The sequence below is a fragment of the Trachurus trachurus genome (genome assembly GCF_905171665.1).
Source record: "Trachurus trachurus genome assembly, chromosome: 10".
In the NCBI taxonomy this organism is placed as follows: domain Eukaryota; kingdom Metazoa; phylum Chordata; class Actinopteri; order Carangiformes; family Carangidae; genus Trachurus; species Trachurus trachurus.
In genome coordinates this window covers 13,257,332-13,284,756 of record NC_139894.1, presented here as the reverse complement: position 1 = coordinate 13,284,756, position 27,425 = coordinate 13,257,332, and the positions used below count along the sequence as shown (strand labels likewise).

Below are 27,425 nucleotides of genomic sequence, written 5' to 3'. Positions count from 1 at the left end.
TACTTATAATCACAATACAGTAAACTACAAGCATAGATGATTGAATGGATCAATTTTTCAGGTTGAGCATGCTGCCTCACTGGGAGGCAAATCTGCACCGTTAATGTTATTAGTAACACCTGTGCGGTTCCTGCTGTGAGGAAACATCAGCTGTGAAAACGGACTAATGTAGTAAAGCTTGCCTAACTGCTGCAGCATAAGTTAGGAAAGAAAGATATAAGACACTAGTGTTGTTAAACGCTGTCATTTACCTCTGTGCATCATGTTAGGTTTTTATCCTTTGCTTCACATCCACATTTGATTGAACAAATCCTTCGATCCCCACCACTTATTATCTATTTGATTGGTTTTAAATGGTACACAGGCAGCCAACACAAGTACAAGGCATAAAAACTGACATGATTTTTTAATGAGAAATACACGAAACTGAAAAAATTGTACAAATTGAAATAAAATAAAAAAATTGCATTATTCTTATAATTTCTGGTACTTTTTTTTACATAGACTTCTCCATTATTAACCATTATCTGTTAGCTCCAGAGCATGATCCCTCCTTTGATAATCCATAATTACAAACTGAAGTCAGGATATTTTCTGATCGTAGCCTCAGTGGTCGACATGGGGTTTGGTTCTTCTGTTTGGTTGTCCTTTGTGCCTCGGAACAGCCTTCCCTCCTAACAGCCTACACAGGACTGGACACAATTCATGTGCCACTATACAGAGCTGGGCCTCCCCACATTATCAGGGCCTATTCTCTCTGCACACTACTATGAACAAGCACTATCAATAATATGAACTGGTGCCTTGTCCTGGTTGTGTATCTGAAAAGAGAGGGGACATATTGTTATACACGGCAGGTTCATGTATGAATGGGAAAGGGATTTGATGTTTGAAGATGTTTGACTTACTTGAAAGTTGCTGTTGCAGCTGCCTGACCAGAGCTGCAGTCTGCTGCTGCTGTTGAGTCTGCTGCATTCCCTGTCGTGGGAACTAAAACATAGGAGTCACAAGGGGTTAGGAGAAAAAACCTTTTTTTTTCTCACTAGACCACACTGTTTTGCTTTAACTTCCCAATTTGGCTGAATGCATTCATAAAACATCAAGTTTTAAGAATTTTTTTTGATGTTTTTAGAGATGTACATTCCCCGTATGCTATGACAATCACTGAAACTAGCCTGGAGTATCATTATTATTGAAATCTAAATTATGTTCTACGGCGTTAATCGTGGACCATACCACACATATTAAGAACCGAGTGGTTTTCTTAAAAAATACTGTGCATCCTGTACAGAACTGGACTTGCAATCCAGTTCCTGTGATGAAGCTGCTACCTACCATTGGTTGCTGGGGGGGCAGCGGCTGCATACCCAGGCCCTGGTTCTGTGCCTGGCCCGGTGGAGCCACCGCTGACACCTGCTGCTGCTGCTGTTGTGGAACTTGCTGTTGTGGAGGAACCTGCTGAGGCTGGACCTGCTGCTGCTGCTGTTGCTGCTGTTGTTGCTGCTGCTGTTGCTGTTGCTGCTGCTGCTGCTGCTGCTGCTGCTGAGCTTGCTGAGCTTGCTGGGCCGCCTGCTGCTGTAGCGGACAATCAGGAAAAGGACGACAGTTAATATTCGTGATGAAGACTGGTGACTGGCCTGGTTCCTTGCAACACTGCAGATTTATTAGAATTGTAAACATTGTAGTGCAGCTCTATTTTCTCAGTGCCTCCTGCAGACTAGATTCAACCATACATAAACAATAAAAGCCTAATCATGGTTATGCTTATGCAAATAAAAAAACACTGAAAAAAAACAGCCACTTTTTTAAAATGAATACCCTAAATAAGCCAAAGTAATGAAATCAAAGACATACTCGTGCTAGTGCTTGTTGTCTGATGTACTGCTGCTGCTGCTGCTGCTGCTGTTGTTGCTGTTGCTGCTGTTGTTGCTGCTGCTGTTGGTCTGGCAGCATCTGATTGGGCCTCAAGCCCATATGGACACCCTGGGTTGCCATGTGACTGAGACCATGCATGATGGGATTCTGCTGAAGGGGCTGGTGGGCAAACCTGAGGTTTACAGGACAGAGAGAAGACACATGAAGGGAGGTAGCGATATATAGCTGAAGTAAAGTCAGGGAGTAAAACAATGCAACGCAAATGAGGAGAATGCCGTGAACTGTCCCAAGTCCTTATTCCACTTTACTGACCTCTGTGCGTTCTGCATATTGTGTCCGTAGCCTGGAGCCTGCTGGTGAACATAACCGCTGGGCCTCTGCGGCATTTGCCTAAGAGGATCCACCACACCCGGGTTGGCTCCAGGATGTGTGCCCTGGAAGTTCTGGTTCCCATAGGAGGAAGGAACTATACCGCCACCTTGTGACGGATGCTGCTGCATCCCCATGTGTGATCCATATGTGGTATAGCCCTGAGATATGTTCTGTACACACAGACACAACGTAGACAATTATTTAAGTGGTTAAACCAAACAGGACAACGACAAACACACAAATGAAATGGTAATATTCTGTCGAGGGCAAATGTTTAGAAACTGATCTGAAAATGCAACAACAGTGACTTGAATTCAGTTCAAGCAGTTTTTTTCAGCATTAATGTGAATAAATCAAGGTGTCAGGTGACTCGAATGCAATTCTTAGACGGCGAAAAGAAAACAACAAACATTTACCTGAGATGTCTGCATTGGAGTGTATGGTTGGTTGGGTGTTATCTGTCTCATCTGCTGCCCCATCATGCTCTGATTCTGAACAGAAAAATAACAAGTCAGCAAACAGCAAAGTTTCAACATCCTCAGTGGATGTCGGTGGTTGAAGAGGATTCTCCGTGGTGGTTTAGCTACTGAACATGTTTCACTTATAATGATCAGTCTCAACTAAAGATTCACTTAGACAGGACTTATTTCTCTAGGGGAGATGGTGTGATTTTAATATTTCCTGCCTGTGATGTGAATCCAGTCTGGAGCATGTATTTCAACCTCCCAGTAATAATTACAGCTGAAATTACTTTTTTTCTCATCAAACTCACTGGTCCTCATCTATTTTAAATGCTGTCAGGAGCAACATTCTTATATTTTACAGTGGATCTCAGATTTTCTTTCTGACAAACATCTTCTCCTGGTGTGATACGCAGATTTTGAAGAAGTTGTTTAAAGACACTTCACATACACCAGGCAGTCTCCCAAACTCACAGACTTTCCATCACATAAGGAATAAAAATCTGGTCTGAAGCAAAGAGTTTAATTACCACTGACAACAGGGGACATTTTATCCCCCACTTCCTTCCATAACATTAATACCGTCCAAATGGGTCTTTAGCAATCACACAGGAAATTAACTCATCTAATTCTGCTTCATCTCACCAGCGACTCAATTTGCTCGGCTCTGCTTGACTAGAAGGTGTTACTTGAGCTGTCAGTGCAGACTCACTCACCAGTCTGACCTGGAGCTGCTGGCGCAGTATCTGGCTCTGTGGCATGGCAGGCTGGGGCTTGTAACCCATTGGGTATTGCTTGTCCAGCTGCATCATGGTTGGCATGTTTGCCTGCATGCCGGGCATCATGCCTTGGTAGGGGGGCCGAGTGGGCATCATTTTGTGAGGGTTCTGTGGATTGCGGGCAGGTCTGTATGGAGGCTCTAAACCGGGACCTCCTGTGAAAAACATAAATAATGTAAAACAACAAGTCGAGATGGCATTCAAGTTGTTGTTTTTTCCTCAATCAAAGCGGTGTGAACTGACCTGGAGGTAGGGGCTGGTTCTGTGTGTACATGCTCATGGTTGGCTGGCTGTATGGCATCCGGCCATATGGGTGGTTCTGCATGAGTTCAGGTGGCATATTAGTGCCATAGCTTACACCACCTTGTGGACGGTTCACAAAGTCCTGGTGATAAAAAGTACAAAATGTATTTAGTTTTCAAAAGACTGTCTTAAAAAACATTTTCTACTAAAATCATTCATGGTAGACGCAACTGACCTCAGTCTTCGCTGGTGGAGTTTTCTTCTTCTTGTTGGATTTCTTCTTGTTTGAGTCAGTGGGCACGGCGGGCATCGCCTTCTCTGGCTTCACCTGCTCCATCACTTTCTTCTCTGGTTCCTGGGAGACGGGGGTCAGGGGCTCCTCCTCCTCAGGGGGCAGGGGGAGCGGCTCCAGGTAATAGCTACGAGGTTTGGGCTTCAGGTGGGTGTGGTAGAGCAGGAAACGCTGCTGCTCCTCAAATTTGGTGACCTTGCGGTCCACGCGGACTGTACCGAACCAACCCCAGGAGAGAGGGGCCGAGTGTTTGAGACCCTCAAAGACATCCCAGGGAGAAATCTTCTGTTTGGTCGACACTTGAAGGCCCTGACGCAACGAAGACACATCAGTTATCGTCTTGCTCATGATAAGCACGCACATATTACGCTACATGATTTGAGGTTTGTTACTAGAAACAACTGTATTTTAGAACAAGGTCAACAAGTCAATTTTGCATCTACACAAAACTATAATACCACAAATAATAATTATATGTACAATAATCACAATCTAACTTCACTTTTAAACAGTAGGAAACAAATATGCAATGCAGCCGCTCACCTCCTTCTCAAAGCCAGCGATCTTGTTACCCTTTGTGTCTATGAGCGAGCCCTGAGGTTCACAGGTGATGACATCACGGGTTTGTTTAGGCAGCGGCAGTAGCTGACGAACTTTTTCCAAACTTTCCGACTGACGATCCCCGAGCTCTTTCTGTTGATATAAAACAGGTACAGGGTGGAGAGGAAAACGTAAACAATGAAAACCAAACTCTTTCCCCTCGTATTTATAAACCGTTTCAGGCTGAAGTGAATCAACCAGTCAAGAAAGATGAAGTACAACAAATTCATAGCTTTTCTTTACAAAAGGCAAATGGGTCTTGATTTCTGAAGAACAACAAAACCTCACACAGTTATTCTATGAACATCTTCAGAATCACTGTCCTGTGGGTGAGAAAGGTGCATCACTCTTACCCTGAGCTTCTTCACCAGGTTCATATAGGCCCTCTTGTTCTCCTCCATGCTGCCCTGAGAGATACTGGACATGTCCGCAGCCAGTGTGCCGTTAATCAGCACACTCAACATGTCCAACACCGTGGTGAAGAGCTCGCTGTCGGCGCCAAACAAACAACACAGTCAGGAGGATCGAGTGATTGATATTTGTAACTGGCAACAATGTGCGTTTTTATTGGCAATAATAGGTCCAGTTGGAGCGATAATGAGCAGACTGCAACTAAGCACTCACTTGTTGGACTGCATGTCTACTGTGCCGCTGCTGATGATGTCGAGAAGCAGCACGGCCCACTCAGTTGTCTGCTGGGTGCTGCGCTGCACCGTGTCAAACATACCGCCCACCTTTGGAAGGAGAGGAAAGCATGCTGTTAATTTCCTAATGGCATGTTTAATAAACCCACTGCAGAGTAATAATGAAGTGAATGACTTTCATTAAATGGTTTGGATGATTAACTTTCATTTTACGGACTTTCTGCAAAGCTTACCAAGTCAAATCGAAGACTTTTAATGACCCAATTAAAAGCACATAGGATGAATTTTTACACCCTTTTCATGACTGATTAGCTTAATTTGTTCCACACTTTGTTTTGTACTTTTCAACACTAACAATAAGTCTAACAGATTTGTCTCATTAAATTAATGAACTATAATAAATCAAAATATGATGAATTCATCTCCATAATATCTGAGCTTTTTGGGGGCCTCCTACCGACTGCAGCATAAACAGACACTTTTAATTGACAGGTTTATCTCCCAGTGGCTCACAAAAACAATTAGAGACACAATTAGTAGACACAAAAACAATTTCTAACTAGCATTACTGAGTATGGCAGGTAAAAGAAAAACAGACACTATTACGAAAATTAAATTGTAAAATTGGTTCTGGCTACCTGATATGACTAGAAAAAGTCAACATACAAAGGTTCAGGTTTATAAAGCCAAAGACTCTGCACTATAAAGCTGGTTCGAGGAATTCTTACAAGGTTCAGGCGTAGTTTCAGAGCCTCATGCATCATCTGCTTCGCCTTGCAGTCATCCTGGTACTGGTCTTCTCTCCAGTTGGTGACAATCTGCTGCACTTGGCTGTAGAGCGAGGTGAGAAGGCCTTCCCTCTGTTCATCCTGTCCCTTTAAGCAGGTCAGCACCAGAGAGAGGAACGGCTGCTGGCTCAGCAGAGACATACTGAGGGAGGGAAAAATGAATTAAGTAAGGAAGCAATTGTGTTCAGATGGCCGACTAATTTTGTTTTTGAAGCTTCCAAACCCTGTGGAAGCGACAGGAAATGAAAACAACCTTCCAGCTCAACAGTTTGCCATATGCGAGCAAACGTTTTTTTATTTAATATAACTTCCAAAGTGAGTGAGTAAAATCTAATTTGTTCCAGAATCAAAGAAGAATGAGTTTGTCTCTTACCTTTTCTGTTTCTGCCTGTCCCTCTCTTTACGTGAGGAGGATCCCAGGTGCTGTCCTTTCTCCAGCTCCTCTCCCGCCGCCTTCAGAACATGGCCCTGAACTGAGGTGGGCAGCTTGGCTATCAATGGAGCCACCAGCCAAACACCTGATCGCTCCGATGAGCTGCGGATCAGAGAGCAAACAAAAATGTTAACACTTCAGCATCACAGTGCGCAGACAAAAAGACATGAAGGTGTGTGACACCAGGTGCAAGGATTTAAGCCTTAAAGGTACATTGTGTAAGTTCTCCTGTTATCTATTCACGAAAATCGATTATTTCGTTCAAAAGTACGTTTTTCATTCATCAACAAACTGAAGTGTTCCGGTAAGCTCTGAATTTGCCGTTCATATCATTTATACATCGAGCGGGCAAGCTCGGTGGTGGCTGACATGTCGTTTCGCCATGTTTTTACGTTCAGTAGCACCGTGACCGTAGGAAACCACGGAAACTCACCGGAGACACCGGAGCTGTCGGCTCAGGTCGAGGTGGCGTCTGTGAAAAGTCACAGCGGTGCTGTGAGGACTGTGAGGACTGCACGTGAATGCTGCATTCAGGTGCAGTCGGAAAAACGGCCGTCGGTAACAAACCAGATGTCATTTTAGTCACAGAAGTCCAGAGAAAGCCGGTAAAACGTGGGTCAGGTCAACAATACGACAATGCCATGACAACATATTGTCGCGTGTATTGTTTTGCCTCTTGCTGACGGGCCACTTGTTTACATAAAGGCTTGTTTATGCCGTTACGTGCAGCGGCTGTTGTCCGTCTGCCTTAAGCCCGCTTTCACGTGAATGCAGCATGAAAAATATGACTGAGTTGCTTGCGATCTACAACCGCACCACTAGATGGGAGTAATTCTTACACAATGTACCTTTAACAAAATCACCTACAATTCGGATTCAGAGAATAGAGTGTTTCCCAAATTATTAACACAAAGAAAAACTGTGATCTCCCACAAATGAGAACAACACACCTTAAAATAGGCTTCATCTTGCTTGTGGTGCTGTTGTTGGATGAGGAGCCACCTTGAACCGCTGCTCCATTCCCTGAGGGGTTACTGGAGTTCATCTCAGCTGATTTCTGAAACACCTCTATGGTTGCCTTGGCTATGTTCTCCAAGAGAGAATAGAGCTCCTATTGAAAAACAAAAAGAGGAATATTCAGCTTATTTTAATAAAGAAAACACATTTTATCATCATATTTAATCCAAAAAAAGTAGTGACATGCAGCGTACATTGTTTGAGCTCTGTTTGATCATCAGCTGCAGCTCCAGGGATGACTGCCTCATCGTCCATTGGTCCATGTTCTATGAAAGACAACAATTGTTAATCATGTGCATTTTTTACTGATTCTCATCAAAAAGACAGTTTCAGCCAGGAGAGGGCAGCAAAGCTTCACTGTTCAGATTCAAGGAAGCCATATTATAATGATCTTTTTAGGGATGGTCAAAGCCCACACATTTGGAAAACCTGTCCCACGCCTCATACATTTTACCACATGCATACATGTGTATTTCCACAAAATGGTAATTTACCCAAAAAAAGCCATTTCCTTGAAACAGAGAGACGCCAATTAAATTAAAACTCAATGAGGGTCTATGCGTATTTTCTACCTGTAGGATGCGTTTGATTCGCTGTCTCTGTGGGTTGTCGCCATCATCGCTATCCAGCTGGCGGTGAGGGTAACAAATAAGCTGCAGCAGCCGTTGAGCCTGAATGTTTACCAGCACCGGGTCCTGGAGGGCACTGCTGTCCTCCGACAGAGACTTCAGACAGCGCTCTCCAACCCATTCCTGCAGGAGCAGAGCCAGAGGGGGACACAGGGGAAAAGGAGAGAGGGAGAGAGGAGAAAGCAACAGAATTAGAAATGTTTAAACGATCGGTAAATTACATTTCCTAACACCCTAATGCCTGACTTACAGCATCTTGATTTTGGGAGCAAGACTTCAGCCAGAGCTTAAGATATAGAATCATATAAACTTATGACTCATGCAAAGCGAGCTTATCCAAAGCTGGGTGGGTGGTGATGAAAACAGTGCAAAGGCTCTTTACTCAGGAATAGAACTGCACATGTCAGAGCCTCGCAGGGTAGAAAATGTGTCTGAAGTCTCTGAAGGGCTCAGAGCACATCCAGCCCTCGGAGCTGCTGCCAGCTCTCTCTCTCTCTCTCTCTCTCTGGCCTTCATATCCATGTGGCATAAGTAACATCTGTTGCAGAAAATGATCTCATTCACACTTTAAAAAAAAATATATATACCGTATATCTTTGACTTACTGCATTTATAAGTAGACTCAGAAAAGCAGGAGAGCTTATATTAGCAAAAATAGAAACTTCACTGTCGCCACTCACACAGAAGCTTTCAGGACAAATATACAACAGCAGTTATTAAAACTGACCGTGGCGGTGTGCGAGTGTGCACTGATCTTCGAGGTAAAAAGCCATTCGTGTGTCATCAGTTATCTCAGTCGCTTTATTTTCACATCCTCCATTCGAAAACTCACTCATTCGCCTCATTTCAACTCCTATTCTCACCTGCTGGCAGATCGTCTTCAGAACATATTTCGCATACACGTCGAGGCTGGCCGTTTCTATGGAGACATTGCGCCCCTCGGATATGTCATCGAGGCCGGCGGGGTGCGACAGTCCTGAGCCTCTTAGCTCAGCATCACCTAGAATCAACCAGTGAGATCGATCAGCATCACGAGCAGAGGTTTGTCCTGGATAACCAGTGTCTTTTACGTATGAAAGATTATGGATTATTATTATTATTATTATTATTATTATTATTATTATTATTATTATTATTATGTCAGTCTCTTACCTAGCATGAAGACGGCTTTTAGGACGGCGAACACTGCTCCGACAACAATACTGTTCTGAGAGGCAGCGAGAAGGTGGCGATCACAAGACGATCGGATTCCAACTGAGGATTTATCTGTCAAGACACATCAACGGGATACGATAAAGAAGCACAGTCAGATAGGAATATATTTTTAAAAAGTGTTGTGACTATAATAAAAAAAAAGTTTTTGGTCGTGTTCACTACCTGACTTGACACCATCTTGAGGGACAGGGTTGCGCTGTGGCGTCTTGAAAAGATGCAACAGAATCCTGCAGGTGAGTCTGGCTCCTGGCTCTGAGTCTTGCTCGCTGCAGGCTGGACGTGAAGCACGGACACGAGAACTTTGAATCAGAGTTGAGCTTCTTCCCATCACATTAACACATTGTTTTGCATAGGCATACACCATCTACTCTATCAAAGTCACACATCTAAATTTAAAACCTTGTCCTAGATAGACCTCTCATCAGTCAGGATGAAGAGGAATTTTCATAGAGCTGTCGTTTGTGAAAGAGGGAGCGAGAACAAAAGCATTTATCACAAGCCAGAGTTGTTGGCATTTGGCATGTGTAGCTGTGTTATAAAATGAGCCAAACACCAAACAGCATGGCTGAATGGGGCTTTGTGTCCAAGCTGGGGGAAGAAAGATTAACAGCAGGGAGAGAGAGAGAGAGAGAGGCTCTTCTAGTGCTAGTGCACAAAGCACATCGAGGTTTCATGCATCCAAATCAAATATGCTGCGTTTACTTTCTTCTCTGACAGAAGTAATGCATTACACAGATTGGTATTCCTTTCTATGAGCCAAGTTGCAATGTGCTGCTCACTCATTCACAGAAAGCCTAATGGCTGTGAGATTACATATACATAGATGCTTTCTGGTTCATTTCCATCAGTGATTCTCGACTAAGAGAATTTCTACCCGATGAAGTGTTTCCTGGGAAAAGCTTTGCTCAAATAATTTGACAATATATATATATCTCACAATTTCATTAAAATATATACAGTATATGGATGAAACATATAGACAATGAAGAGTTTTGAGTGATGAATAAGTGGCTGTGATAGAAAATGGTGGTAAATGGTTTTAAAAAAAAGTCAAGTGAATGGATAAGTGGATGAATGCAAATTTAACTGATTGGATAACTTCTTTTCATTTTGCACTGATTTAATTGGCAATCCTTACCGGCATTGAGGAGGGAAGGAATGGCCACACAACGAACCAGGTCTTCTAGGAGTAGGCACTGTCTAGCTATGAGAATGGCTACAAAGGTTGCCAGGGAGTCGTGGAAGGACAAATCGCTCACCTGAAGGACACAAGCACAGATCAACTTTAACATTTTAGCTGTACGATGTGAAAAGATGCTACAATTTAGACAACAACTCAATATAAGACGTGACGCTGAAATGTAGGCAACTGTATAAAAGCAGGTGATGGCAAGGATAAAATCTAAAAAAAGGAGCGCCAGATAAACAATTCTGAAACCACGACTCACATCTACGTTACACAGTAAATCGTTGAAGCCGCAGTTGCCATTGTTGGAGGAGCAGCAGAGAGCCTTGAGGATGCCGAGCCACTCGGCACTCAGAGAGCGACAATACGCCGTCAGCTCTGCACACAGGATCCCGATGTCGTTCACCCTGAAAGCAAATTACACAAGATCAACAACGGTCCAACACGGAGCTGAAAAGCTGTAGCAGTCTCAGACAAAGACAAAACGATTGCAACGGGAGTAACACACCTCTCAGGGTCTCGGTGGTCCACGCACACATCCATGAGCACATTACAGACGAAGCTGTAGCGGTTGGCCGGGCTGTCGTTGAGGATCTTTCCAACCATCGAGTGGTTGAAGTTGTGGGCTGAGGGGTTGGCGATGGCCTCCATCATGAACACAGGATCCCAAAGCATGTTGGAGTCTGACGGGTCGATGTTGCAGTAGATGGAGTTCTTCACTTTGGAGCAGAACTCACTGGGAGAGAAAACAAAAGAAGAGTCAAACACGGACAAACAACTGCGCACAGAAATGTGAGGATTCAACATCTGTCCTTGAGGGATTTGTTCCAAAAGATCAGATGCAAACGGCTGCGGAGGCTTCTTCTCACCTGAAGATCTCGCCAAACTTGTTCTTGAGGTGACTGCAGGAGGTGTAGAGGTCGTACAGGTAGGCCAAGATGCAGCGCTCAGCAGAGGAACAGTCTGCCGGATTCACGCCCGATTTCACCACGATGCGCAACCTGTGAACACGTGTACACACATGAGTCACCTGCTGCTGCTTCAGCTGTAAACTCAAAGAAAAAGTCTGACAGTTTTGTTTGACTTATTCGATTTCTTATCAAATAACAACAGCCAAGAGCAAGAGTCAACAGCCTGGCTTTGTCTAGACTTATCAAAACCCACCTTCCACATCCTCTAATGCTCACTAAATTAACTTATTTATGTGTACATCTCTACAAAAACTGAAATGTTCAACAGCAATTTGCACTTTTACTAGTGTGTTTATGTGCCGGACTGTTTCTCAGCCTGGACTGATGACATCCTGGAGAAACAGTCTGGCACATACTCTACAAACAGAGTGAGCTTTAGAGATGCAATTAGGACACTGGTGTTATCTCAGGGCAGAGCCGGCCTCTGATAACTTGTCGCTACGTTAGCTGGCTGCCGGCTGCAGCTTCCTATTCACAGGAAACACATAGAAGTGGTACCAACATTCTTGTCTTAGTCTCGATAAGAGAGCGAATGAGCATATTTCCCAAAATATCAAGCCACTCCTTTGACATTCCTCTTTGTACAATCGTTGTTTTCAAATAGAGGCATTATATAAGTAAGCTTTAGCATGACTATCTATCTCTTAAGGCACTTAAGGCATTTAGCTGATTAAAATAAGAACTTCACAGATCTGCAACCAGCACAATCAGCTGGAACAACTCAAATAACAGCAACACAAACAACTGAGGACACTCACTCGGGGACCAAGTGTCCAGTCAGCAGTCTTGAGACAATTAAAATCCTCATTAAAAACAGTGGAAAGATTCTTCACCATGCAGCTCCAAACACCGTGTTTACTACTTTAATTATAAGTTTAACTGGTGTCTTGACCCTGCCTACATCCCTTTGAACATTACGTTTTGTGATCATGTCCACAAAACTGTTCAAACCCGGCTTTGGGCCTCCATTAATAATTGACTCTAGTCTTGATTTTTGATATGTTGGCATTCTGTTAGCAAACACCACGGCTCATTAAGTCACATACCCATCGAAAACCTGCGCTGTCTGCTCAGGATTGAGAATGAGGCAGGAGTGGTATCTCCTCAGCACAGCTACGATGCACAGACACAGGCTGGTGGTGTAGCTGCCCACCAGGCTGGATGACTTCAGCAGCAGCTCGGCTTCCACCAGACTCAGCTCATTCAGAAGCTGGGAGAAACACACAGGCAGTGGATTTTTTAAAGTGATGATACAAATAGATTGATCTGGATTTATCCATGTTAAAAATAACATAAAGTGAGGTGACGGTGAAACTTGCATGTACCTGAATGGCAAAGTCTATGAGGCCACTGATATTCAGGGAGTACTCCATGAGGTCAAAGATGAACTGAATGTGCTGGACGAGAGGCAGGTGATACGACATCCCTAAGGCAAAGCTGGTGATCTGTTCCAGCACGTTTCTGGACACCTGCACACAAAACATCAGACGTTATTAACATGCAAGAAACAAACAAACATACAAAAAGGTGGGAAAAGACACACACACACACAATACTCTCAGTCTTGGCTCTGACTCTGAGCTGTAAAAGCACAAAACATTGTTGTTCAGCAGAGCCCCATCAGAGACCGTCTATCTAAAATTAGTACAAACATTCAAAATATGCCAAAATATTTCTTCACTAACTCAAATTTTGTTGTCTGAAGGGAAAACCATGAGCAAATCTAATTAGAGTTTATGCTAAACACTTCAGCAAGTTTGGTTGCCAATAAAATGGGTAATTAATCTTTTTTTTTTTTTATTAAGAAAATGAATTGTATTAGAAAAGATCAATACCACTCTCACAGCTGTCCATTTAACTCATTGAGTGCCAACCACGTAATTTCTCGTTTTTCGTTCCCATGCGTTGAGTGCCGAAAACGTAATTTTACGTTTTTTGCTTTTTTTTTAAATTATGAAAATAGACACTTTAATACACATTATATGTAAATTTGGGGACTCTACGACGAGGAGAACTGAAATAGATGACGATCAAAGTCACATGACAGCTCATGATCTGGAAGTTTTTATCATAACTCAGCTTCTGCAAACGAGTTCTGCATGCAGATGCAGCAGCTGCTGCAGCGCAGCTGCTCTGCTCTCACCCGCGCTGCTGCTCCAGCTGCTCGAGCTGCTCGGAGCTGAACCAGGAAGCTCTCAGCCGACAGTCCGCCCGGTCTTCATCTGGAGCAACACCGTGTCCTCCCCAAAGTCCCCCCGCGGTAAAATCTGATGGTCTCTGGGCCAAAGCAGACCGGCATCACCGACCCGAACCACAGAAGGACCGCGACCACCGGCGGGACCGGTATTCGCGAGCCGCGGTGGCCGACTGACCCTCACGCTCCGCGGCGAGAAGCTGTGACACGGCACGGTGCGTCTGTGTTATTGTTGTTTAGTGGCGCCCCCCCCCGCCCCCGATGGTGGTTTTGTGAATAGAACAACAACTGTTGTATATATTTATCTTATACGAGCCCTTTGATCCAGAAATGCGAGTGTGAGAAGAGCGACAGACACAAACAGCGCACCTTTCATAAAAGACGCTCTATCTCCTTTTCTAGAAAAAAAGGAGGGATTTTGGTGAAACCCAGCCATGTTTAGCTTGACTTTTCTCAGGAACAGAGGCACGTAGAAACAAACGGTTTGTGGCCACTTGAAGCATTAAGGTAAACCTTTCAATTGAGCCACAGTATGTGTTGGTGGCAATAATATAGAATACACTGTGGCTCTACATAAAAAGTCAAAAATGGTCTAAATTGCCGGTACACTTGACTAAAACTTTGGAAAGGAGCGCGGCACTCAATGAGTTAATATGAAGCCACAACCATTAGTTTAGCTCTGCATAAATACTGGAAGAAGCAGAGAGACACCGATGGCCTGGCTGTTTCCTTTAACAGACACAGAAATAAGTGGCATCGATCTTCTCGTCTAACTCTTTGCCAGAAGCCAAACAAGCAAAATGTCAAACTATTTTACACAAAGACGCACACAATAACACAACCATAATGTGGGAGTGGCTATTCACTGACAGAACAGGGCAAATCCCTTAAAATAAAAAACAGCTTTTGGCCTCTGAAGAAGCTGTTTCTGTTTTAACAACTGCTTCATAATCATATTCAGGCTCTTTTAAAACCAAACAGAAACCATAACTACCATTTTATCTATATATTTTTGACTTCTGTCTCTTGTTATTTTATTGCTCTTATTATTATGTAATGACATTGCATTTTACACATACTTTTATTTAATTTTACTGATCAGTTGTATTTTTTATTTTTATTTTTTACTTTTTATAGGTTTTTATTTCATACATATCATTTATGTGTGCGTTTTTTGTGTATATTAATTAATGGCTACTGTTTTACATGCACACAATCCTTATAGTGTTTGTGCAACTTCTGTATCAGCTCATGCTTTGCGTGCTTCCACCTTGAGTGACATGAGCTATTTAAATTATGCTTTGCTTGCTTGATTGCTATTCAATACACTATAATTAAAAGCAATTGAAAATGCAAATCAAATTGTGCCTCATTTTCGAATGCAAAATGTTTTGCATTCGATCATCTATGGGATAATATTGAATTTGTTGCATTTGAGATCACCTGCTTTCTCTGTTACAACCTGTACAATCTCACATTTAAATACATTATGTTCTGCTGGGTTTTTGAGTTACAGACCCCCCAACCGCATTATCCATTCAAATTGTATTCAAACATCTCACAAGAGAAATCAAATTACTCTCAAATTGCATTTACATCCAAATAAGTCACCTTGGGAGGCCTCTTGTTTTAGGCTGCTGGAGTATCTGCATTAATGAACCCGCTGATTAGCAAGGGCGTTTGGTTCCTACCTGCGAGGTGACCTGGTGCTGGTCAAAGTGGGAGAGGTGCTGGAATTTAGAGAAAATATCCTCTGCGGTGGGAAAGGCCTCCGGCTTGCTCCTCTTCCTCTTTTGTCCTTCCTCCCCTCCTGAGAATGTGGGAGAGAAAGAGAGAGGTGAAAAAAAATTATAAGAGAGAAAGTAACTCATGGTCAGCTGTATTCTTTCAATGGAAGAACAGACCAGCCGTGAAATCAAGTTCAACCAGTGGCCTGTTATCTTCTTTCTAGCCTCCTTCAAACTGAAGCTTCACTGCTAAAGACACTTCTACAAAAGGCAGTTAAAGTAAAAGAAAATGGTTCTTTTCATTTAAAAGAAACATAGTGGCGCATTGAAGGTCATCATGAGCTGAAAGAAATGTGCTAAGTTGACACAAAACACTCCAATCTGTGCAATTATAACACTGAAAACCTTAAATCACCTTAATAAGGTCACATGTATCTGAGATAAAGTGGCTGTGAACAGATGAGAGCTATTAGCATAGAAATTGGGTGGAAAGAAGATTGAGTAATGCCATCCCCCCGGGTCGATAAAGAAAGAAGAAAAAAAAGCTTGTTCTCTTAGGAAGGGCAGGAGAAAGGGAATACAGATGATAAGTATTCAAAGAGAAGAGTTATTAAGAGGATAACAGCTGGATTGGCTGCAGTAAGAAAACAAGCAATCGATGTGTGAGAAATGTTTTGCAAACATCTCAGCATGATAAAGCTCCTGGTTTCCACAAGGAAAAAAAACATTATACTTAATTTGAAATACATGGATTATTCTGCAGAGCAACACAGGAACAAATCAGCCCAATAAATTACTTATCAAAACTTCAAACCATTTTTTACTGACTCCATTTTCATCCCTCAAGATGAAAAGTAGGTAAAATTAAATTGACGACTTGTAATCTTAAAAGGCAGTCGGCTTTCAGACAAACTGCGTGCCTACAGCGAAGGTAATGTAAAATATCAAAAAATGGGAAAATGTGAGACGTAAAGCATCAGTCAAAAGCTGATAAAAACGGACTCACCCGTTTCTGCTGTGCTTTTGCGGTTGAGCACCTTCAAGATGTCTTTGGTAATTTTCTTGATGGTGTGTCGCGCCTCATCTCTCAGTTTGCCCACACCGTACAGGACCACTAACCGCTGGTTGCACTCATGGCTGGCGCTTTCCTCCTAAAAGACAGAGACAGGCAGGAACAAAGATCCTCATGAGATGGATGCACCTGAGCACCTGAGCAGCACGCCAAGGAATAATATGAACCCAACAGCAAGAAATAATATTTGACTGCATATATTTGTGCACCACAGGCATTATAAGGTTTAGGAAATGTGGCTTTTAACATCACATTTAACATTCAATTATGATCTGACTGAAAAACATTTTCAACCACCATTAACAAACGTATCACTACTTGGCAAAGGAAACTGCCAGGATGCCATGTTAGTGTCATCTATCAGCTCTTAAGTATATTTCCTGTACTGAACAGACTAACTAACTAATACAAGCCTGGAAATAAAAAATAAAGCCAGCTTAAAAAATGACTATTTTTCTCAATATTCCCCTCTACACATCTGAATAGAGATTCATTTTCAGATTACTATACAAAACAGGTGCCGGCTTTGTTGTAAACGAATGCACAAGGCCAGGAAAAGCAACCGGACTGGCATAGTTCCTCTGGCATTAGTAAACTTCCCCTCAACAGAATCCAATGTATTCTTAGGAAACATTTGCTCTTCCATAAAACTCAAAAGTTCACTTTGCTGGGGTTTCAGTTTAAATGCCAAGCGTTGAGCGCTCTCACCTGAGGAATAGGGAAGTGAGTGGCATACTGAATGTGGCGGGGTTGCTCGTATAACTGAGGAAAGGCCGGGTCCATGCCCTTGTCCTTGCAGCCGGCCTTGCTGTCCTGCTCTGGAGCTGGCTTCTCTGGAGACGGGCTGCCTTTAGACTCACAGTGCATCGGAGGAGAGAACATCTGCCAAGCAAAAAGAAAAAGGCTGAAATGACTCGAGCGGTGCCACAATGTGTGAAAGACATTTGTTGTATAAGTCATTATAAGTTGTTAATTATGCAACTTCATGGCAGGAAACTTAAAAAAAAGATTGTTATTGTGTTTACCTCGTCAAAATTAGCGCTGGAGTTGTGATCGATTTCCATCGACTCTGACAGACCGGTATCCTGTTGAGCAGACCATAATGACATGTTACCCTTTTTAAGCCACACCGTTACTGTGTATTGCTGACTGATCACACTCCACAACACCAACAACAGATGCCTTCCAACATGCCTCCATCTTGACACTGCTGCCCGCGTCCTGCTCCTTGCGCTCTGACTCATCGGAGGGCTCGTCACTGGGGGACCGGGGGCGCGGCAGGTGGGAGTCAGAAGCCAGGTCGCCGCGGGAGATGAGCGTGCACATGTAAATGTTGTGGGAAAAGACGTCGTGACGGATGAGCTCGCAGAAGAGCAGGACCAGGTTGGAGAACTCCACTCGTTCGCTTTCGTTCCCCGGCTCCGCTGCGGAGGGGAAGAGAGGATTTGAATAATTTAAGAGCAGGTTTCCCCTCGCCAAATCATTTATAATAAATACGCACTGGGAAATGAAATAAGAGGCAAAGACAAAGGGATATAAAGTTCCTTCAGTATGAGATTTGAGATCAGGTTTGACACATTGGAGAGTTACAGCCACAGGAAATGAATGAAAAAGGAGGAGGACTCACTCAGTGTGGGGGCCTGAGTGTCAAGGAACTGCAGCAGAACATCCTGAAAGACCGGTAGTGTGGCGGCTGAGAGGGAGCCCGATGACACAGAGCCCTTCTCATCAACCACCTCCGACTCACCGCACCTCTGCAAACAAACACACAGCAGACAGACAACACACGGCAAACTATGAGTGCATTTATTTAAAAAGTTTCCCTCATTTAAGACGTCCATTTTGGTTGACAGTTTGGTCTACAGAGGCCATTTTAAATGTTATAATGCAGGCTGCCATGTTTGGGCCTGTAGGGTAAAAGAGGGAGCAGGAAAATCGGATGTTGAAATATTAAGTGAAGAGCTACACAGATGAATATCAAAGGTGGATATTTTCAGACATGACAGTACGGTTACTGAGACTGGGATCTGTGGTTTCTCATCCACCCATGGGGTCCCGAAATAAATCGGAGGAGTCAAAAGATGATTAAAAAGAACTTGACTTTTTCTTTGGTACCACAGTGAAAACTTTCATCTCTTCCAGCCTCTAAAAAGAAATCCTCTAAATGAAAATCTGAGCAGGAAAACTCATTTTCTGTTTGAACTGCTTATAATTAATACACACAGTAAGCCCCTAACTTGTGATGTAGAGTCACAAGAAGATAGTGCCGTGCTTTAAAAGGGTCACAAGACAAGTCAGGACTGGGAACCAGAAGAGATGCAATGTTGCCGATTACTACTAAACTAAAAGGGCGGGGAAATCAGTTTGGAGCCGTGTGTGAACAAGCGAGAGATAGAAATGTTTATGAGCAGTCAGCAGATGTGCTGTGTGTCTCTTTACCTCTGCTTCTATCTCAGCCTGTCTCTTTTCCAGCAGCTTGGCCACCACCATGGCCCTGTGTCTGCCAGAGCGCTTGCAGCACACTGCCCACTCGCAGAGCAAGGTCACCACTGCATCATCATCCGGTGACATCTGGACAGAAACACGCGTTACGAGACAGTACCGCGAAAAACATAATCACTTGGTGCCACGTTATCAGCACAGCCCAGCTGCCAACATCAGAATCATATCTTTTCAATCCACTTTTCAGTTCCAAGAGATTAAAAAACTATCGGCTCAAACTGAATGCTAGCGCTGCATTTTTCATCTTTTTAACTTGCAGAATTTGACTTGTAGGATCTCATTTAAATGATTCAGTTTTTTCATACTACTGTGCATATAAATAAGAATCAGTCCTTACTTCATGGCCATCTTTACTCTGGCCTGAGCCAAATATCCTGTTGTACAGTGAATCCAGTGAGTTGTTAAAGTCAGACTTTTCAAAGCTGTGGTTGTCCAGAACCTCCAGAGTGTGAAGAACTCGTCCGATGGTGAACCCTGTTAACACATCGTAGAACTCATCAAATCAAGACTCTCACCTTCCCCGCTTTTCTACAAATCTGTCTGTAGGGGGTGAGGAGGTGTCTGCAGGGACAAGGTGAAACGTCCTCTCACCTGCTGTGGTCTCCTGGCACTTATCAAACGACCACCTGAACTCCACCGCCTGACCCCGCTCTTTAATTTGCTCCTCGATTTCTCTCAACTTTGCACGAACCTGCGGTCAAAGAGCAGTTCAGAGAACATTATCCCCGTCATCTGGCAAATAAAAATACCCAGAAAACCATGGGAAAACCAAACCGAGAGTGGTTACATAAACTACTGCCAAAACATCCCCAGCTGTGTTTATCAGGAGACTGGTCTCTCTTACGAGCTCTAGTGATGTAATTACACTGCTTATTTTCTGGGAGGTTAACATTAAAAAAGAAACTTAACTTGCAAATAAAACATCAAACGAGAGGATTTTGTGCTGTGCGCACAGACACACACTTGAAATAAACAGACCTAAAAAAGGATCAACACTACTTTAGAGGCTGATGGAGGTACCTGCTGTGTAAAGGCAGTGTTTCCTCCTGGCATCGGTAAACTGGATGGGGCGATCGGCAGGAGGTCCAGAGGGGAGCCGGTCTTGTTTCTGCTGTCTGTTAGGGAGTAGTGCCACACCAGAGCACTGGGGCAACACAACACTATGCTCTGATGCGACAAGAACCACACACAAACAACAAGGGAGAGGGTAAGGAGAACTAGTAAGTAATGGATTTTTTTTCAGTTATTTATTACAGCACAGCAAAGAGTGCCCCAAATATTAATTATGTATGAGTCAAAACTAAAGTGTAATACCTGTAACATGCAGCTGAGACCAAACACCAGAGGCCTGTGCTGTGGGCAGATGTAGAAATCCGTAAAGGGCGTCTGAGGCTGGTTCCCTCCCGCTGGCTGCGAGGTCGGGGTGGGCGGCAGGGCGTTACCTTGCTGCGTCAACATACCGTGCACTGGATGTCCTCCTGTGCCGGGGCCTAGGCTCCCGTCGCTAAGCAACAGGTTGAGCCGGCGTGTGCAGAAGTAAGCCAGTCTCCGTGACAAGTAAGCGGACTGTACAAATTCCCCCGAGTACTGCAGGACAAGAGGAGAGATTCACAGCATCACCCGCTTGCACTCTGTGAACATTAACATCAGTCAGCTTTGGAAATAGAAGCAAAAATAAGAGGCCGCGGGCCCCAGAGGGGACTGTCGGCAAAGGTCAACACGGCCAAAGAGCAGTGGGCAAAGACGCACAGCAGGTTGGTGATAAACCGTTGACAGCTGCAGGGGCCTGTTGTAACGCGCAGGAGCAAGTGTGTGTGTGTGTGTGGCTGTGTAAAGCTGTGTGAAAGTAAACTAGGACAGCATATTTCCCAAATGTAATCCAGCGGTGCATCAGCGGTGTGAGACTGATGTGGAGATGACAGCGAATGGATAGAAGACAGTAAATACCTGCAGAAGAAGGGGCAGCAGGAGTCTGAGCAGCTCATCTTCACCAGGCCGGACCTTCTCAAAGCACTCCAACACCCACGTCAGGAACTCGTGTCTGTCCAACATACCATCCTGAACACACAGACAGACAAACACTTTTTTTTTTACTTGAGAACATGGATGAAACATTTCAGATTTTGTTGATTTAGGCTCTTTTAAAACCAAACGGAAATCAAAATTACCATTTTATCTATTTATTTTATTGGTTTTAACTTCTGTCTCTTGTTATTTTATTGCTCTAATTATTATGTAATGCCATTGCATTTTACACATACATACACATTTACTGAACAGTTGTATTCTTTTTACTTTTTTATTGGTTTTTATTTCATACATATCATTTATGTATTTGTTTTTTATGTATATTTATTAATTAATGTCTACTGTTTTGTACACAATCCTCATAGTGTTTGTGTTTGCAACTCAGCTCATGCTGATACAGAATATGTCTTAATCTATAATAAGACATATTTTTGCAGGATGTAACAGGAGCACTTTAGGATCAAGTCAGTGGGCATAAGATTTAATGTAGAGACCTCAAACGAACTCATAGATTCATGCAGTGAGGTCCAAGTCCACTTCAAGGAGACAATGATTAAAAAGATAGTCCATTCTGATTTTTCCGACATCTACTGTCTCCAAATGTACGGTGAATATTTTGTTGCAGAGAAAATGTATCATATTACTATGTTTGTCCAATTAGTCCAATAGACAAGATCTGGCTGAATTTTCACCAATGAGTCTCATTTTGCCCTGTGACTCTTGGTGTAAATCTAATTAAATCGTATCTTCGCTTGTTCATTTACCAGGCTGAGAACAGACTATTTAATAAAACCTGCAGTGGTGTCGTCTGCTGTTTTGTGCTATGTGTGATTCCAGCTAAAAGTAAAGCAGAGGCAAGGCTAGAGGACAACGCATTTTCCTTGAAAGCGATGTGGCCACAGTGGATCAATCTGTTTTTCTAGATAATTATATTGAAATATTATGTGTAACCTGAGAAACGCCCGGGGCACAATTTTCAGCGCAGCACTAAATAATGTAACTACAACACATCTGTTATAGTAAATTATTCCTACCGAGTCACTGACAATATAAATGTGATCACTGTGACATGTTAACCCCTGACAGTGTTTAGCGGTGGACTGACCTGAAACATGAACATGGCCAGTTTCTCGTTGTACTCCCACTGCTTCATGGCCGTATCCACGTCAGCGGGGGTGGCTGGTAGGGGGGAGCTACAACCCTGACTGGGAAACTGTCTGTAAAACTCAGCCACCTTCTGAAGCTGCTCCCACAGGTACTTGGTAATGATCTGGGTCCATTCTACAAACACAAAACGCACACAATACATATCAATGTCATGGAAAAATCTAACAGAAACCAACAAAATGACACACAATGAGCCTGAAACAACCAGCTACGTGCTTCCACTTGCTTACCTATACAAGGGTCAATCACATGCCTCTTCTTGACTTTAGTTTCTGTGATGGCTGCATGATACGCACAGGTCATCTTGATCATCCATGCTGAACGCATAACAGGGACCGAGTACTTGGCCAAGTATCCAAAAACCTCCTCCTTTTTGCTAAAGATGGGAACCTGTGAGAAGGGACAGTTCATCAGTGACGTTGTGTGAAACAATGCACACACCAGGATCAAACCCATACAAATGATAAGATGAAGAAAAACACTGCCAGTGAAAAAAAGGTCAAAGTAATTTATTGACTTTCTTGGGACAATAGTTTGGTTACTCTTTTCCTTAACAGCTTGAAAAACTTGATTTAGGATCTCTATTGTCGTCTTCATAAATAAATTAACCAAAGGAATCGCGTGCATGAAGTCCAAAGTTTTCCTGATACGGCTTTGTTTATGGGGCGGATGAAGCAACTGGGAAGAAACCTGGATCTGTTGCACGTCAGCCAAAGTGCTCTGTCAAAAAACACAGTTAGAGAAGCATTGTTTATCATAGCGGGAAAATGATGAAACGTGTATTCAGAAATGCAGCAGCAGGAATAAAAGGAAATAGGAAAAAAAAGCTACAGTTGAATTGTAAATAATAAAAGCTTCCAAAAGCTTTTGAGTACAAGGTTCATATTTAATTTAACCTGATATGTATTTGCTTTGTGAGAGCAAAAACATCTCCCCATACGATCTATAAATATAGATTTTCAACTTAGAAAAAAAACAAAAAAAACCACCACAAACAAATAAAACCTTCCTGCATGCTTGAGTCAATACACTCAAACAAGCCAAACATAAAGTTGATTTAAACAGCAGCATCAGGTTGGCTGCTTTAATAAGGACATAAAAGGGAAAAAAAAAACACATTACCTACCTTTACTGAATTTGTTTTTGTTTTCCAACTCCAAGGTTTAACCAATTCATCCAAGAGAGTTGTGCACAATGGCTCCAGTCTAGACAATGGACGGATGGATGCAGTGGTGCACGGTTTGGGGACTGTTGTCGTCGTCATCATCATGTCCAATGCAGCTTTTTGGTGTTAATTTGTTTCTCTTCTTGGCTTTGACTGAACTGACCCATAAATATCTCTGGCCCAGCGATGTACACATGGATCCACCCAGGGTCGTCACCGTGACATCAGACCAGTCCAGTCATTTCTCTTCCAAAGCAATGTTTTTAAGCTTCTCAATCGCTTACCACGGCTTTTTTCAAGCCAAGTTAAAGAAATAATCTCTTAAATTTACACCAAGCTCCCCTATACTGATATTTAGTTTCACTTGTTGCCAGAACACGACAAATGAGGCTGAATTTGCAGGTTTACACTGTGGAATATACAATGTAAGTCTCTCAAACTGTGTTAGCTCAATGTTAACATTTAGCTGTTTATCTAACAGGCTAACAGTGTGCATGTTAAAAGCTGATGATAGCATCTATCTTTAAAACCTATGACTAACCCAAGCTTATTCGCACTTAGCGGGTCAGATCCATTTTCTTACTTGAGAACATGGATGACAAATGTCAGATTTTGTTGATGATTCATAAAAATCCAGAGCAATTTTTGCAGGATGTAAATAGTAGAAATTGCACAAATTACACCGACTATCCAGCTAAGACAAGCACAGTGCAGAGGGGCGAGGCTCGTGTGGAGAAAACATTTCAAACAAAGCATATTTCTCCTGCAAATTACACGACCGGTTAAAGAAACAACATGACACAAAGGCCATTTAAGTAAGAAGGCTTTCAGTGACGTACACCAGGGTCTTACCTTTTTAGCCAGTTGTGTGAGGGGTTTAGTCCCTGCTAAGTCCGTGAACCAGTTATTGATGGAGCTCTGTGACCTTGCTGTGACAAGCCAGAAATTATCCTTCTGGTTGACCTGTGGCTTACGCTTCCCTGTGTCAGGAAACGTGTTGTAACGCAGCTTCTCTGCGATAATGCTGCTGAAGTTTGAGCTGATCTGTGAAGCATTGAGGGGTGGGGTTGGGGTTGGGGTTGGGGTTGGGGTTGGGGGGGAAAGAAACGTTGTCACAAGCACTTCCAACAAAAATACAACATGAAGCATGCAGGGCCGCTGAAGTGCAAAGAGTCATTACCTTTAAAGGGTTGAAGTTGACATTTTTGGCACTGCCATGTTCATCACCAGACACAGCTGGTTGGTTATTGAATCCTTGCTTCACATTTAGTGCAGTCAACTCATCCTGCAACACACATACATTTCAGTCTTTATTAATATTTAAAAAAAAGAAAATTAACATTTTTATTATTTCTGATCGCAGACTGGTTGGTAGTGCATAAATAAAACCAGGGTGTGTATTTGATTGGGCTTGCTGACACCAGGAAAATGTATTATACCATATTGAAATTCAATTAAGTCTATTTTTAAACTTTTGCACACACGATGACAGAAAACCCCAGAGGAAAAGCAGTCCCCTTTTCTACCTACATCAACATTATTATCTTAAGTTAATAATAGATCAGCTGCCAACAGCACAGCACTGCCCTGCTAGGCCAAACTCCAATTTTTTTTTTATTACCACAGCTCATTTTTAACGTAAACTGCACTCGCACTGATCACAAAGCTTATAGCTATGCAGTGTTTTCGCTAATGTTAACTCGCTGTACCATAAACATGAAGCTAACAAACAATTAACCAGTCACGCACAATCACAAAAAAAGCCAACGCATATCGTTTTCCATCACAAAGCTAAAACACTCGTAGATTATTCATTTATTTATTTATTTATTTATTTATTTAAAGCTGCTTAATAACCCAGTAGCCGATGTTGGCGTCTAACGAACCGGTTCTTTTCCTAATAAGCTCTCGACCTAGTAGCTAACAAACTGACAACTGGGAGCTGTTCATTGTTGTTGCTAGGCCCCAGTCGTCTAGAGGGCTTCGCTGCTAAAACAGGCTAAGCTAAGCGTTAGCCTCACACAGCTTCACCATTTCTCTGCTCTAAATAATCATTCCGGGTTTCTTTTTTTTAAAGTTTGGGCGTCGTATTGAAAAAACAGACCTCTTTTTGTTTTGGATCTTGAGGATAGACGTCCGGAGGGCCGAGCCGGGGCCGCTTTAATGGCCGGTGTTCGTAACTTAGGATCCCGAAAGCAGCCATCATCCAGCGGCATCACAGCCAGGGCTTTCCTCCTCCTCCTCCTCCTCAGCAGCCGGAGCCGAGCGACAACAACCAATCACACTTCCGCTTACGACCTTCAAAATAAAAGTCCTGCACAACACATCCACTTGAAAGGGACCCTTCCTTTTGACACTATCGAATCGAGTCAAATCAAGTTTATTGTTTTTTTTTTTCCTGTCCTGTCCTGTCTTGTATTTTTAACTGGACCCAGAGTCTGTACTAATAAATTATCTATCTATCTATCTATCTATCTATCTATCTATCTATCTATCTATCTATCTATCTATCTATTGTCATTGTGCTTGTACAGTAGTGCAGACAAAATGAGAGCGTTTCTTCCAGGGAAACACACACAGAGAGACACAGACACACACACAGTATAGTTGTTGTTAAAGTGCCAAGCAAGGATGGAGGATGATGAATAAAATATTTAAAAACAAAACCAGCTACAGGTGCTCAAGTGTCATGGTGTGCATTTGAACAGCTTGTGGAAGGAAGCTGTTGATCAGTCTGCTGGTTCTTTGTGGAGAGGGTGTAAGGATCCTTGATAATGATCACTAAAAATTAAATTAGCACGGTTCCTCCATACCGCCCCTAAAAGGGGGGCATTTTGCCCCTAAAATTTGTGACAGTGCAAGTAAATTTTTCATCTATTTGCACATGTGCAACCAAATTTGCCTCTTTTTTTTTTAAAACACTGGTGAAATGTAGAAGGGGCGACTCAAAGAATCTGGACTCTGTCATTACAGGTCACAGTGCGTGAGAATCATGAATGAAAAGGAAATGTGAATATTTGCTTTGCATGTCGATCTACAGTGTGCACCCCTAATTGTCTGCTTGTGCTCCTAGGTTCGGGGCCACTCTGCTCCTAGTAAAAGTTAGTCTGGAGCCCTGAAATAATCATTGACATTTAGTGGAAAGACTAAGTAGGCTATATTAACTTAATTCAACACTTATACACATGTTTCATATATAATAATTTATATTTTGGGGGTACTGTCAACAACATTACCCCCAAGTTCCCCTATACTGACATTTAGTTTCACTTGTTGCCAGAACACAACAAATGAGGCTGAATTTGCAGGCTTACACATGGGAATATTTAACTCAGTGGTAACATTTACTAGCCGTTTACCTAACAGGTGCATGTTAAAAGCTGATATATTTCAGGTGTCATTTGTTAACATTTCCACCCATATATTTACTCCCTAAACTATTAGAGGTCAAATGATCCAGTAGGCTATGTGACAGCACATGTATTCATTATAAGAAAACAAGATCATGTTCACAGTAGGCCTATATACTGGAATTTGAACCCTAGCCTCCACTTCAAAGTCAGTGCCATTAATCACTGACCAGTCCAGCTGGATGTGTTGAGTGGTTGTGTCCACCATACTATTATCTTATATTACACCTCCTAATAAAAATACTTAATTATAGTGACACAAAACACAATTCACTGTGATTACAGAAAATACTTCTTCTCACATACATTCAATATTAGAAATCGGCAGAGCAGGGTGCCATACTGACCAAGTCTTCAAATTCCTATCTGGGAAGGTCTGACAGTTTCATACATTTGAGTGACAGACAAATAAGCAGTCAGTCAGAGAATGTCAAATATTTTCCTCACAAACAGTCTGTATATGCACATACCCTGGTACTTAGGTAGCTGCAAGTAAAGAAGACTAATGGTAACTATTACATTATCTTAAGGTTATATAATGTTGTTGTTGCAGCATTTAAGGCCAAGGAAGTGAACTCTGGACAAGAAATACAAACAACCTGAATGGTTTTCCTATTACATGGTCAACCAATCAGTAGGTGATGACAGGATATTG

General features: G+C 42.6%; 1 protein-coding gene across 3 annotated transcripts; it reads right to left on the bottom strand.

Annotated features, from left to right (window-relative positions):
• Positions 1 to 399: 399 nt before the first annotated feature.
• Positions 400 to 25,610, bottom strand: med12 (mediator complex subunit 12). Of its 3 annotated transcripts, none has more exons than XM_083980966.1 (43): positions 25,465 to 25,610; positions 24,541 to 24,645; positions 24,213 to 24,404; positions 22,426 to 22,585; positions 22,134 to 22,309; positions 20,948 to 21,058; positions 20,315 to 20,587; positions 20,021 to 20,167; positions 19,592 to 19,691; positions 19,338 to 19,474; positions 18,938 to 19,069; positions 18,126 to 18,252; positions 17,693 to 17,922; positions 17,524 to 17,583; positions 17,207 to 17,380; positions 16,433 to 16,577; positions 15,391 to 15,509; positions 12,831 to 12,974; positions 12,552 to 12,715; positions 11,404 to 11,535; positions 11,043 to 11,270; positions 10,797 to 10,941; positions 10,487 to 10,607; positions 9,511 to 9,621; positions 9,286 to 9,399; positions 8,997 to 9,133; positions 8,077 to 8,256; positions 7,699 to 7,770; positions 7,438 to 7,598; positions 6,428 to 6,589; positions 5,995 to 6,196; positions 5,247 to 5,356; positions 4,976 to 5,111; positions 4,566 to 4,715; positions 3,966 to 4,331; positions 3,731 to 3,875; positions 3,425 to 3,642; positions 2,664 to 2,738; positions 2,188 to 2,417; positions 1,855 to 2,047; positions 1,336 to 1,575; positions 909 to 990; positions 400 to 821 (listed from the first exon to the last, which is right to left on the bottom strand). In XM_083980966.1, the coding sequence occupies exons 1-43, from the start codon at positions 25,564 to 25,566 to the stop codon at positions 784 to 786; spliced, it is 6,546 nt and encodes a 2,181-aa protein (XP_083837092.1). In that variant the 5' UTR covers positions 25,567 to 25,610; the 3' UTR covers positions 400 to 783. The 3 variants fall into 3 exon arrangements, with proteins under 3 accessions (XP_083837092.1, XP_083837094.1, XP_083837093.1); XM_083980968.1 differs by having other exon boundaries at positions 1,336 to 1,572; XM_083980967.1 differs by having other exon boundaries at positions 3,731 to 3,872.
• Between the last annotated feature and the right edge of the window lie 1,815 nt (positions 25,611 to 27,425).

What these genes read in the sequence shown, in the direction of transcription:
- med12 (XM_083980966.1), bottom strand. Translation starts at nt 25,566, where the DNA reads ATGATGGCTGCTTTCGGGATCCTAAGTTACGAACACCGGCCATTAAAG. An exon ending in TCAACTTCAACCCTTTAAAG is followed by an intron (nt 24,405 to 24,540) that starts GTAATGACTCTT and finishes AATGCTTCACAG; the next exon opens with ATCAGCTCAAACTTCAGCAG. An exon ending in GTCTCAGCTGCATGTTACAG is followed by an intron (nt 20,168 to 20,314) that starts GTATTACACTTT and finishes TTGTCGCATCAG; the next exon opens with AGCATAGTGTTGTGTTGCCC.